This window comes from Poecilia formosa, unplaced genomic scaffold, assembly GCF_000485575.1.
Source record: "Poecilia formosa unplaced genomic scaffold, Poecilia_formosa-5.1.2 Scaffold304, whole genome shotgun sequence".
NCBI lineage: Eukaryota > Metazoa > Chordata > Actinopteri > Cyprinodontiformes > Poeciliidae > Poecilia > Poecilia formosa.
The window spans coordinates 1-14,065 of record NW_006800243.1 but is presented as its reverse complement, the minus strand read 5'-3'; the positions used below and the strand labels follow the sequence as shown (position 1 = coordinate 14,065).

The 14,065-nt window shown below is 37.6% G+C and overlaps 2 protein-coding genes across 2 annotated transcripts; both read right to left on the bottom strand.

Annotated features, from left to right (window-relative positions):
• Positions 1 to 968: 968 nt before the first annotated feature.
• On the bottom strand, positions 969 to 7,255 carry LOC103152194 (keratinocyte-associated transmembrane protein 2-like). Its single transcript, XM_007572564.2, has 3 exons — positions 7,105 to 7,255; positions 3,126 to 3,784; positions 969 to 2,335 (listed from the first exon to the last, which is right to left on the bottom strand). Exons 1-3 carry the CDS (start codon positions 7,220 to 7,222, stop codon positions 2,201 to 2,203), a joined length of 912 nt encoding a protein of 303 aa, XP_007572626.1. The 5' UTR covers positions 7,223 to 7,255; the 3' UTR covers positions 969 to 2,200.
• Positions 7,256 to 8,461: 1,206 nt separating this feature from the next.
• LOC103152207 (voltage-dependent anion-selective channel protein 1-like) lies at positions 8,462 to 13,899 on the bottom strand (the record flags this gene model as incomplete). Its single annotated transcript, XM_007572583.2, has 6 exons — positions 8,462 to 9,337; positions 10,371 to 10,428; positions 11,717 to 11,867; positions 12,954 to 13,181; positions 13,496 to 13,548; positions 13,728 to 13,899. Coding segments are annotated over 6 exons (754 nt in total), but the record flags the coding sequence as incomplete, so codon positions are not given.
• Positions 13,900 to 14,065: the final 166 nt, after the last annotated feature.

Sequence of the window (14,065 nt, the reverse complement as noted above, 5' to 3'; positions counted from 1 at the left end):
TATGTATTTTCCAATTCCATTGAAATTTGTCCCTAGTTTTTGTCAACACCGTCAGAAATGAAAAGAATGTAAAAACAAATCAGGCATTATTGGGGGGCACCAGAACTTCTGAGGACCCCATGACCCCTTCCTTTCTCTTCCTTTGCTAAGAGGCTAGTTAGCTCTGGTTAGCTTAAGTTATTCTTAAGTTTTTTCTTCTGTTTTATTCCTAAGTTGTTTGTCACATCCATTATGTGTCAACACCATAACTGACAATTCACAAAACTTTGATGAAATTTTGTGAAATAAAAGCTAAATCTGGTAAACTGTAAAGATTTCATGGACCTGACGAGCTACAATATGGCCTCCTTCAGAATAACATCATATAAATTGAGGGGTTTGGCATTTCGTCAACTCCGTCAGAGTGTTTGACTCTTTCAGTGAAATTATTGTTAAATCTCACTTAAATGTGCAATTAATTCATTTTAATGTATTTTACATGAATGGCATCACTTCACATGTATCAAGTTTTTCATTTTACTCACAAGTTCGTCTCCACCTTCAGTTCTGTCAACTCCGTCAGATGGACTTTTTGTTGTTTTAAATAATATTTATTTTGTTTCTTGAGAAGCATTTGTCTGTAAACTTAGTAAAAAAAATAGCACAAATAGAGTATTTAAAAATAATTTTATATTTATTTTTGTCAGATGGTGACGACAAAGTTCTGGGTCAGGTCGATTAAAAATATAATTTAAAAAAATGTTCCATCTGGGAGCCTGTACCTTAGCATCTTTACATTTCCAAAACATTATTTATCATATTTGCATGCATAAGGTTGAGAAATAAAAAAAAACTATGGGAAAATTAAAACCCATTTTGTCCCTATTCTCAAGAATCACTGACAAATATTTGCACACCTTTGTAATGGAAACTCGGCAGCCTTCTTCCTGAAGACACTAACCCTGCGCTACAAGAAAAACACAAAAACGTAACATTTATATAATTTGTGCTTTATTGAGAAAACGATTGTACAGGATAGTGTTGATTGCAGTAGCAGTAGATCACAAGAGCATAACCCATATTCTACCATGTATTACACAGAAAACACCTGGACATGTCGAAAAGGTCATGGTGTTTCATGGCATTTCAACAAAAAGGCATGAAATGGCAACAGAGGGGAAGTACCCTGAAATAACTAAATCCTTTACTGGCTGCACATTTTCCTGGTAAATGGGAGTAAAAGAGGATGCTGCAGTTGCTTTTGCATCATTTGGCGATGGTTTGACAGAGACTTCACTGAAGCCATAAAGCAGGAGGCCACAGAACATCTGCACAGCAAAATCTGGAGGAACCCGGTAATTAAAACATAAAGCGATCAAGATAAATACAGAAGCCTGGCAATAAGATTCCTATAAATGAGTACGTTCCATTCTGCACACAGCATCAACCTGTTCTTAAATGGCTTAAACACACGAGATTATCCGTCACCTGAAGATTATTCCTCCCCTGATCAAATGCTTATCCTTAAAACACGCGACCGTTTTATTTCACACCCATAAACCAAAGTTGTGTAATGCAGGAGGGCATTTTCTGAAACTATTCAAAAGTGCAAATCACATTTATTAGATCCAATAAAAAATAAGAACCCCAACCATTTAACCGCCCCTGGATGTTTTAAAACTATCTGTACAGAATGAAAAACATTAAGAGTCTGGTGGCTAATATTTCCTTCATTTTATCTACAAGGCGCAATTAAGGTAGATCAGTTTACACATAGGTGTTAATTTATTTTATTTCTTTATTTCACATGGCTGCTCTGCTTAGTTAATGCATCTTATATAAATGTAAGCATGACACAAAGTGCTTTAGGTGCCAGTGTACAGCTTGGGTTGAATGCTGAGAGAAATCTACGTTTAAAGGTGGAAATACAGCAATTAGGAATGTTACATCACCTTATTCGTTCAACTGTCTTTGAGCTTTAATTTAAAAAAATACACAAAGATGCAAAAACATAAAAAAAACTTCCACAAATATTAAAAAAAAGAACATTAAAATAAAGAAAATGTCAAAAAGGCAACAATCTGTCCAATTCTACTCCAACAAATAGTAAATTATTTCTGCTGTAGCAAAGTAAAACATGATTTTTGAAAAAAAGCAAAGCCTCTCTACTTCATGCGAGTGATCAGATAAGCAGCTGGATTTGTGTTTATAGGAGCCTCAATCAAAAAATATAATCTTTGGTCATCTTGAGGGACGGCATGGCTTCGTTGACGTTCTGGTCCAGCCGCCGATATTCCACGTTGTTACGGGAACATAAGCCCTCCTTCCAGCGGCGGCTCTGAACCAGCAGGAAGATCTGAAAAATGGGAAATGACAGAAATTAAAGGGATCAGACTGATGAACATCCATTTGTTTGGTCAACTGAAACTGAAGGCCAAATAGACAAATCAACCCTCATTTTTACTTTAAATTCGGGGAGAGAAACAAGTTGCATCAACCTTCAGCTTCTGAGCTCCAAACTGGAAAACTTATGAAACACGGATTTCCTTTAAATCAAGGCTAAAAACCCACCAGCTCAGTACGGAAGAAGATTAGGGTCAAAGAAAAAACAAAAACAAAAAAAGGCAGACAAAGAATTTAGGAGGGAGAAAAGTCAGAATTTGGCGATTTATGTTGACAACTTGGCAGCTAAAACCAAAGCTAGCCATCGTTAGCGAGCAGCTTTTGCCCTCCAGCAGGAAGTGGTCCATATTTTCTAAACATGTAATAGACAGTTTACCCCAGAAAACCTGCTAAGCCCAAGTAGTAGCAGCGCTAGCCATGTCCGCTAGCATCTCACCAGTTTTATGCTAATAAATGCTAAAAGTTATAAAAATCCAGAGGTGCACAAGCGTCATAATTTGTAAATAGGGTTGAACGCAGTTCAATGCTTCAACTATTGAAAAATAAAGAACCCTGCATAGAAAACCGTTTTTAAAACAAACGACGCTCAGCCTGGTGGGGAGAAAGTAAAGCCTGGTGGCTGCCAGGCTGATGAAACACAAAGTTTGAGAGATGAACTCAAACGAAAACATCGATTCTCCACACACTCCAGGGAAACTGCTCAGAGTTACTCAACTGATTACCACCAAATGCGCACGCCTCACCTTCCTCTTGTTGTGATAGGTGATGTAGACGGCGGCCACCAGGAAGGCCAGGATGACCAGGTGGAAGAAGAAGTGGGAGTCCTGTTCCTCTGAGCTGAAGCTGTCCACTTCCCCCACCAGATTAACCTGCTGCTTGGTGTCGATTCGCCCTTTATTTTCCTTTCTCCCTTCATCGGAAGAAAGGATATAGTCTTCGTAATCTTCGTCGTCTTCATCAGGTTTGGAGGGTGAAGTTTCTGGAACGATTTCTGGTTGCTTCTCCGTACCCAGCTGTGGATCGACGCTTTCTGCTGTGGAGGTGGGCTGGACGTCAGGCTCACCTGTTGGCTGGGTCACCTTGGTGTTGGCGGTGGGAGCAGGAGTGGTCGTCCTCACTGCGTTCTCTTTCCTAGACATTTTCTCTGCAGGTGGGGGGAGCGTGCCTTTAGCGTCTTTCTTGCTCTGTGGTGAAAGATGCACAGTGGGTTCTACTTGACGGGTCGTCTTGACATCTTTGGCCTCGGCAGATGCCGTTTTGGGGGCGGCAGCAGTTGTTGATGCGAGCGTTGGTCTTGGTGTACTCTGTTTCTCTGCGTCTGTGGTCGCGTTTGTCTGAGCTGCTGCCACAGCCGGGTTGTTCAAATTCGGTCGTGGTTCTAATCCCTGAGAAGTCCTCAAATCTGATGGAGAGAAATAAAAATATATACATGTGTATCGATATCCATGACTGTCGACATAGATGCTTATTGATTTGTTCCAAATATCTGAGATACTGCCAAGCTGGTGTTGTGACGTTTCCTGTTTTATCCAAAGTTTTCTCTCCGTTTTTTATTTTAAAGCAGTCATGAGGCACAGTGGAGAAACTTTAAACTGCTGCTGTGCAAGTTACCCAACAGGTTGTTGCTAGGCAACCAAAGAGTGAGTGAGTAACCTAGCATACCTAGCTTTGAGAGGTTAAAGCCTTTCCTCTGCCTACATCTCCCATGATGCCATGCGGTTCTGGATCAGATATATCATCTATTATCTATAAATAAACTGCAGTAAAAACAGAAAAAGAAAAACTTGGATCCTCTTACTGACATATCTGTGTGATAAAAAAACCTGAATTTATGAATCTTTAAATAAAACATGTTGCTCCTCATAAAGACATGAGAAAAAATGCAGAAAACACCAATTCAAACCAAGAAGTTATTGTAACACACAAAGTTGTTCATTTTGGCAACATTTTAATATATTGATAATATAGACTGCTTTTTTAATTCTAAACTTTAATTTTGTAAAGAACTGTGAACACTGAAACTGGAATATATTTTAAATATTCAAATGAAACACGACGCCCAAAACAAAACAGAAATAAAAATACACAAAACCAAAGAAGTCTCTAAATAAAACTTCCCTTCAACAAATATCAGAATCATTTTAATTTATCACATGATTGATTGATTATTGAAAACACGACGTTCTGTCCTAAATTCAAAACGTTTAAAAGTGAACCGACTGTATTCTCCTAAAAAAAGAAATTAGGTCAGACAGGTAAAACAGACGCGTTGTGTTATTTACATAAATAAACCGAGCTATGCACGGCTTGCAGAAGTATTCATTCATACTCTGACATTTTTCCTACAACTTCAGCGCACCTGAACGTTTTTTTTTATTATATTTTTCGACCAAAGAGTATTCATCTCAAAGAATTTGAACATCAATGACTGTAGTTATTCATTTCATCTTGCCTCCTGTTCAAGCAAACCATTCACACATGCAATTTATTGATTTAATTCTTAATTTTTTTTGCAAATGCTTAAATTTCCAGCAAACTGCAGCCTGTAAATACAACCCAAATTTGGAGACGTCTTTAAATTTATCTCAGTGACAACATGAACCAAACAGTGTTGCCATTATTTCCTGCTCAGGGAAAATGAGGCGTTGCTTCATACGGGAGGCGAACACTGACGACTTTAAGTGTGCAGTAAGACTCCCCCAAGAGAAGAAAGGGCCTATTCAAAGTCAGGGGCCTTTGCCAGCATAAATCATCCCTGAACAGGAGCTGCTTGTTTAGTTTCTCTGAGTAAAACATGAGAGGCATTCAGGATATATACAGGTTTCCTTAAACTCTCACAGAAAGACAAACATTTACATTAATAATGTAAAAAAGGTTAAACGAAAATAGAATCTGAAAATGCTGCAAAGCGAGAATCTGAAACTTAAACAATAAAATCCTTTTAGTTGCTCACATAACGGCGCTACGCTTACAGTTCAAATGTTAACAAATCAAACCTTTTCATTATATTAAAATAAAACTGAAATAAAAGCCAAAACTGCATGCGTCATGAAAACAATAATCCTAAAAGTTACTGAGAATATTGTTGTTTTGAGACCATTTTTCAATAATAGTTATAGTAATACAACGGCATAATAATCCAAGAACTCATTCTCATGGACCAATAAACTTTAAATAAATAAACTTTAAATTCTAAGGAACATTTAGCATTGCACCTGGAAGACACTTTAAATACCCAAAATAAATAAACAAAACAACAAATAAAATGAATTATAAAGTCTCTGTAAACAAAATTATTCTTTAAAAAACGGTTAGCAGAGACTAAAACACCAGACTGAAGACTTTTCATCCAGTTTTTGGCAGAAAGGGAAAAACGATAAATCATGGAAATGGAAATTATTGAGTTTGTTTCAATTTATCATGTGATTAATTTATTGCTACAGGCCTTTAAACAGAAAACCTTTAAACTGCTGCTCCACTGAGTGAGGGAGGAGCTGCGCCTCGGAGGCGGGGCTGCGTCCACCCAGGCATTTTGCTCAGCTGAATTGTTACCATGGACATTAAAGGATTTGTCAAACATGGATGAAATAATCAAGGCAACACTCCAGGTAAGTCTTCATGAGGGGATAACATTGGAACATGATGGAAATCTCTACAATGTTGATCTTACATGAAACTGGCCTTTAAATATCTGAAATTCCAGAAACTTTTCAGAGGAAGACAAAATTATAATGTTTTAATAATAATAATGCTCTTGTGGCTTTAAAAACCCACATATGCATGAAAACCAGGAAGTAAAGGGATGACTGACTAGAACAAACAGAAGGAACTGTAACTGAATCATCAAACATCTTTCTGCTCCTTTTCAGCATTATTTACTCTTATTATTAGCAGTAAGGATGTTTTGTTCATTTAATCTTGTGTGGAATATTGCAACATTTCAAAATAAAGTTTTAACTGCTTATGTTTATTTGAGTAACTTTTTTGATGTTTTATTACACTGTACTTTTAACAGTTTGTTAAAGTAACACTTCCTGTTTGTATACAGGCTGTGATGTTCTAATGTTATTTTCTATTTTTTGACCATGTTACGTCTGTAGATAAAGACACAACACAGCAAGTAGTTTACTCCATTCAAACATGCACTATATACACATTGCCATATTAGTCTTAAAATGAATAAAACTGATTTGTTCTGCTTAAAATCTGTTTTTGTAATAAAATTTGATTTGTCATTTTAGTTCTTAAAATACCGAAATTTGCACATGACCTATATATTTTAGTTAATTAGTAGTTAATTGTAAAATATTAAATCAGATGTTCTGATCAGATAGTACAACTTTTGACCTTCACCTTAGTAAAATATGTTGAAATAGTGCTATTTTAACAGAAGTAAAGTTAAATTTTGTGGTACTTCTGGGTAAAGCTGAACATCACGCTCGGATATTTTCGGTTTTACATATTAGAAACGTTATCTAAGGTATTTCGATTTGGTTTAAACAAAAAAACCTTTCTGCTACAAACTATTACTACATGGCACATTAGTCAGAGAAAAACAAAAATAAAATCAACAGTTTTATGCAGTTACGTATTCAAAACCAGGCTGTCACAGTCCAAACTAACACCAGTGGTTGCTAACGTTACATGCTAATTAGCCACAGCAACGACGCTCCTGTTACTAAAGACATTCTGACAGCACATAAAAACACGCCAGCGCCGTACCTGATGTTTTGTTAACTGGAACTGAAAGGCAGACGTTAAACCACAGCTGGAGGAAAATAAACAAACAAAAGACGTAAATATTTCTCCAGCTTTGCGTCGAATTTCTGTGCGCCGCCATGTTGATAAGTGACTGGAAGGAGGCGGGCTTTACGATGGCCTGATATACACGGTGGGTGGGGCGTTTCTCTGCGCATGGCCGCGCATCATTCTGTAGCCGGGGAGCGGAGAGGTGCGCCGCGGTGGGTGGAGTTTGTGGGAAAATCAGCAGGAATACATACCAGATGCACCGCTTGCCTTCCGTATTACAACTGGAGCTAAATTAAAGTAACATAATTCCCAGCTACCAAGAAACGCTACATTTACCTTCCATTCAAGAGGATAGTTCCTCCCTCACCAGTACAGCTCAGTCCTACCCAGGCTACTTGCCGACTGACGGTTATGAGGCTAACCCTCTTTGCCTTGTTCCTTAATCTGACATTTCTTCAATTAGTTTCATAGTTTCATAGTCACTGAAGATCAGAAAACCTACTTACACCTAAAAGGAACCATTTATGCTAAACAGGCGAAGCTATGTGTAAAATATGCGTCCAGTGAGATCAGTGGCAATGCAATACGAGTCTTATAATGGTTCTAACTTAGAAGTTAGACAGTTTCCCTCCATCAAAACACAGAGGGCTCGTCATCAACCCCCCTGCTACATTAAGGCAGGAAGTGAATCCATAAATCCTGCTGGAAAATGTCTGAAAGAACTGGGCAGTAAACCCAACCCTGCAGGCATAAAAGACTTAAAGAAATTCCTGTTTGCAGACACTCCCAGGTGATCTTTGCTCACTCAAACAGGTTAAGGCCGTTTCAGTGACAGGAATGCTTTGTTATATTAACGTGGAGTGTTCTGGGGTTTTGTTGCACAAACTGTTCGCATTTCATCTCCTGTGGAGAGTATTTTTTCTTTACCTTAACTGTGACAAAGCAGTAAACTTTTCAGAAATGCATTGGTAGGAAGTTGTTGTAGATGTAGTGGAATAGTGAAAAATAGTTTTTAGGGTTTTACATCATCTGTAGGCAGCGTTCAACCTTTGAAAAAAAGAATTGTGAATTATATGATTGTATGAATTTTTGGTTAAAACAGGTTTGATTTTCGCCAGTGGGAAGAAAATCCATAAAGTTTACTCCAGTAACAGTAGAGATACTTCATAATGAAATTACTCAAGAAAAATTATAGTAAAAAAACTAAAAGTAAATTTTTTTCTAAAAAGTTCCTGTAACTAGAAACTACCCAGCTTTGGAGTTGTGACAAAAGGTCGAAGGTTGTTTATTTGTACCAAGGTTATCAACTTAGAAACAAAGAGAGAAGAAATTGGTTCAAGATGTTCTTTATTTAGACCAGGAAATGACAAAACTGTCAAGTACAATAACCATCAATCCAATAACCCGTTGTGGAAGACAAAACCATTCCTTGGAGTGTTTCTAATCCTTTCTTTTCATCCTCCATCCAGAAGCACAAACTCTTCATCAGTTATGTGCTTGACAGTTTACCTGTGAGGGCTGACGCGTCTTTGCCTTCTTAAGACTTCGAGTGGATCTAAAACTAGGCAACACCCTCAATAAAATAGTATTCTCTGTTGCTATATGTAACCAAAAAAACACCAAAAGCACAGACACAAAAGACAGGTGAGACAAAAACACAGAGTAATGTACGCGTTGGGACGTAGTGTCGCTCAGAGCTGTTAATTCACCAGACGGACAGGAACTCTCAGTGCGGAAATGTTTGAAGGAAACGTTTCATGACCACCAGGTCTTCTGAGTGAGAAGTGCTTTCTACAGCTAAGTAACAGCGCCACCTAGAGCAGTAACAATAGAATTGCATGCTAATTGTGTTGTGGGGCTTTTCCCTTTTCAATTGATTAAAAAGTAACAAAAGCATGAAACTGACTTGATGTACTGAAGCATTCGGTTCTCACAGCTTTGTTCTAAACTGGGCTTTTGAACACAAATATGGTCCTTTAAACTGGATTTGTTTCACCTTCACTTACTTCCACCTGTAACATTTCAAGGGGAGACGAGGGGCTGGGCTACTCCGAGGGTTTAAGATATTCTTGGGTGAGGAATAAGTGTGTGGGGAAACGTTGAAGTCTTTCCGTCTACGCCTGGAACTCCAGACCCACGCCGAGCTTGTGGCCGCCCGTGTTGATGTTTTTACCATCCAGGAGAGCAGAAAGGGTCAACTTCACACCTGCAGAAACAAACATTTAAACGTTCATTTTTACCGCACTGCAAGAATATCCTCCACAAACCTCAACTATCCAAATGGAAAAACAGAAATAAAAGGTTCAGACATCCAAATATGTTTAAATGTTGTAAATATTATTGGTGAGCAGAAATCACTAGTAAATATTAAAATACTCAATATTTCTAGACTTGATTGAGATACTTAAAAATGTAACAATAATGGAATTATTGATTATTTTGATAAAGGTAAAAAAGTTTCACATTGCTCAAACACACATAACTGAAACCTCCAAAGATTTATTGATTTAATATTTATAAATAGAAAAAAGCAAATTCTAGAAATGCAATGTGATCTTTGGATCATAATTTTAGTTAGAAAACTATCAAAAATGAAAAGTAAAAGTTTTTAATTAGCTGCTGCAGAGCAGAAGTTTGGCCTTTACTGCTGTTGTAATGTTATGACTGTATAATGATGGAGTATGTGGAGACTAAATGTATATTATATGATATCAGACTGACTGACCACAATAAAACAAAATCCACACTTTTATATCAGGAGTGATGACAACTGTTGAAAATTGAATAAAAATTAATAATTTTTAGGATAAAATATAAGATTTTTGTAAACATTAAAATAAAGTGTGATGCGTTTTGGTAAGCAACAATAAAGCGAGCCGCTCTGACTCTCCCTAAATATTCACAAACACTGAAAAGACGGACGGCATTTATGAAGCTAAAACATTTTACTGCAGTGATACTTAGCAACGTTTTTACTTAAAAGAGTAACTAGAACAGCAAGCTAAAGCCAACTTTAAGGATTCTGGTGATACTCCAGCATAATAATGCTGGTCAGAATTGGAGCATTTCTCAGGCAAGTTTCTGCTACATAATTAGATAAATTCAGTGTTTCTTTCCATTTAGCTTTTTCACATTTCGAGACTGAGAACCTAGAAATGAACAAACAGAATCAATTAGGAAAAAGTGTAAAAAAAAGAAGATAAAATAAACCCTTTAAATGTCCTGCAGACTGAACTCACCTGGCTTAATGTTCTGAGTGTAGCCCAGTCCAATAAGGCTGGAGTTGTTCACCTTCGCCTGTCAGGAAAACACAGATCAAATGTTCAGAAATCAAACACTAAAAAACAGACCCCACAGTTAAAGGAATATAAACAAATGTAACCATTTAGAAACTATTTTTTAGTCATAATTTAATTAAACAATAAAACGGTTCTAATCTGTTTTGCAGAATTGGGCCGAGAGTCAAAATGTTCAACTGAAGCCGAGTCACTTCAAATAGGAATGGGGCTAAATGACGACACAAACAACCAGCCGCACTAATTAGCTCTGGGGAAAGTGGGACTTAGGACTAATGTGATAGACGGGACTGAATTAGCAGAGATCTTCCTGTAGTACGCAGACTTCCTGTTTGGGTTTGTGATCGTCTGTGCCGACCTGCAGCTCTTTTCCCAGGCAGGAACGTGTCTGAGGCTCTGCGGTTAAAAAACATGGCCGCTTGATCATGAAGACTAAAAACAAAAAAAACTGGTGGTTTTAAGGAAGGGATGTCCAAAGTGCGGCCCAGGGGCCATTTACGGCCCTCTGGAGGATTTTGTGCGGCCAACTCCTTCCTAGAAAGGAGTAAATCTGCTTTGCAAGTTGCTGCAGCTGAACTATTTTTCAATATTTCTGCTTTCATCCACGAACTTGGACTTTTGCTCAAACTGAAATCATCTACAGGTCAAGTAAGAAAACAATCAATCCCCAAAAGTTTAACCTGTCATTATAAAAGATGAAACATTTTCATGTTTTGCATCAACCATGATTCACAAAAATCTGACTATTTTGTTGATTTAAATCTAATTTTACACTTTTAGTTTATAATAGAGCAGATAAAATTAAAAAAGGCAGAAAAGTTTTTTTGAAGGTGTTCATGTTGTGACGACTTCCTGAAGGCGGAGTGTCAGAGCAGGAGCTTCTTAAAGAGACAGACACCCTTTAAGTCAGGTTTGACAGATGTAGCATTTCTATAACAACTGAAGTTAAAATAATTACTGGATTGAGCTACAAAATCACACAATGTGGCTGGGAAACACAGAATAATCTTTTTGACCCCGAGGTCTTTTCTACTTAATGAGTTCGGGATTTAAATTTGATTTATTATTTATAATAAATGATATAGCAATTTTATAATAATATTTAATTTGCCTTTGGGATTAATACAGTATTTTTGAATTTGAATACCATAACATGGTTTTGATTACAAATTTCTGATAATTATGGAGTCGGTAAGAAACATATTTCATTAAATTGAGATGAGGGGAAGGAATAAATAGGTGATAAAAGATAAATCAATAATCTTTTGAAATAAATACATGAAACTCACAGAGAAAGATGCGTCAGAATCGATCTGATATTTGGCGGCGATGCCAAAGCGGGTGTTGCTGTTTCCTGCAGTCCAGGCCAAGTTGACGGCCGTCTCCAGCTTGCTGTTCACCTTCTGGTAGATCGACCCGCCAAACTCGGTGCCATCGTTGCTGTAAAGAACCAGCAGGTTACCTTAAGTCCTAGAAGCCAGTAACGTTTGTCTGACCTCACATAAAGACTTCAGAGGATTTACCAGGGGAAGCAGCAGGAACAAGGCCCGTCCCTCACGCTCACCATCACCTCATCTGACTTGTATAATAAATTACCAGGCCATAAAAAGATCCAACTAATAGAAAACTAAAAGATCCAGCTTATAGAAAATAATTAAAACAGGTTATTTATTAGAATGCAATAACACATTCTAAAACATCAATAACCTTTAAATTATAATAAACATTTAACACTGGAACTGGAAAACTTTAAATATCCAAAATAAATAAAAAACAAGAGAAACAAATAAAGTCCCAGGAAACAAAATTATCCTTAAAAAAAGGGACAATTGAGACCAAAATAGTAGATTGAAGACTTTTATCATCCAATTTTTGGTGGATAGATGGAAAAGAGAAAAACAATAAATCAGACAAATGGAGATTATTGAGCTAATTTTAATTTATTATGTGATTGATTGATTTATTGCCGGCCTTTAAACAGAAAACCTTTAAACTTCTGCTCTACTGATTATTAGTTTCTGTTTAGGTCGCCGTTTTTTATTTTAACCGAACTGAAACACCAAATTCTGCAGCACATCCACTTTACGTTTGTCATAGTCAAGCTAGCATAACTGAGCTACTTCCCTCTCACTTGCTTTTTTTTTAAATAAAACTTTTTCCTGACCTTGTTATCTAGCTGTCATAGTGTTGGCCCAAAGCCCTGCGTCCATTTTATTTTATACATCACGAGTACATTGAATATGCAGCTCGTTGTGTTAACTTGACGACTTATTAGCGAGCAGTTTTGGTGGGATCTTGTGCATCCGTCATGATGCAACATGTTTACATTGTTGTACTTCTATGACTTTTTGCAGTGTTTATATGGTTTATGGGGACCATCAATGTCCCCATAAACACTGAGATCTCGCACAGATCTTTGCTTTTTATGATATTAGACTGCTAGCTAAATCTGCATTTTTTTTATTAATGTTTTTTGGTCTTTCTAACCTAAACCAATAAAAGCTGCTGAGTGTTTATAGTTCTTACACATTCGTATGGAGCTGGAACTCATCGGTCTTGTATCCCACAGCAAAGTTGCTCTGAGTGACCTTGTTCCGGCCGGCCTCGAAGGTCGTCTGGTATCCAGCGAGCCAGCCCTCGAACCCCACCACTGCGGCGCCGTGAATGGCCGTGCCGTTGATGTCGTAGTTGACGTCGCAGCCCAGGTTGATGTGGTCGCACTTGTAGGCTGTCTTGAGCTTCCCGCCTTTCTTGCTGGCAAGACGTTCAGTGAGGAAAAAACGAACCGTTGTTGTGAATATCAGAGGGTAGAGCATCCAAAAATATACTCCAGTAAGAGTAACACTTCTATGTTTTTACTCAAGTAAAAAATAAACATCTAGGACATTACTTCAGTAAAAGTAAAATACTCCTAAAAGTACATTTTTTCCAAAAAATACTCAAGTAAATGCATCTGTAATTGTAGTTACTACTCAACTCTAGTCATTATAAGCAAGAATCAAGAGCTAAAAGCTTATTTTTTAATAAAAAGCTGCCAAAGAGTGCCAGGGTAAAGCTGCTGCCATTACCCAGTGTTTGGAGAGAAGGAGGAATCAAAAGTCAGCTTCAGCCCTTTAACTAACTGTGGAAAGAAAAAGAGGGAATCATGTTAAAACAGAGAACAGGATTCATTTCCAACACAAAAACAACATTTTCTAACTGCTTGGGAAGAATTTTAAAGATGCATATTGAATATTTTCCCAACTGTCTCGCTCAGATCTTTGTTTTAAGAAACATTTGTAATTTTCCCCTTGCGATCACCTGGTCCTCCACGGTGATCTCGGTCCCCAGCGTGTTGTCGGTGTTCCACTTCTCTGTGAAGGTCAGGCCGCGCTCCGCCCACTTGTATTTGGTCTCCAATGACCCGGCAACTTTGCTGGTCTCTGTGTTGCCGGAGCACGTGCTGGTGAACTCCTGAAGGCAAAAGACGTCACTCGGTTACACAGAACAGGCAACCATGCGACTACAAGCACACGGTATGGTCAGATAGGAAGGAAAATCGATGGTTTGACAATATAGACGTCTAAAAATAACCGTACATTAGTGCCAATACTGCTTTGAACAGATACAGTTGAAAATGTATTATTAAAACTGACAGT

What these genes read in the sequence shown, in the direction of transcription:
- LOC103152194 (XM_007572564.2), bottom strand. Translation starts at nt 7,222, where the DNA reads ATGGCGGCGCACAGAAATTCGACGCAAAGCTGGAGAAATATTTACGTC. An exon ending in TCCAGTTAACAAAACATCAG is followed by an intron (nt 3,785 to 7,104) that starts GTACGGCGCTGG and finishes TCTCTCCATCAG; the next exon opens with ATTTGAGGACTTCTCAGGGA. An exon ending in CCTATCACAACAAGAGGAAG is followed by an intron (nt 2,336 to 3,125) that starts GTGAGGCGTGCG and finishes CCCATTTTTCAG; the next exon opens with ATCTTCCTGCTGGTTCAGAG.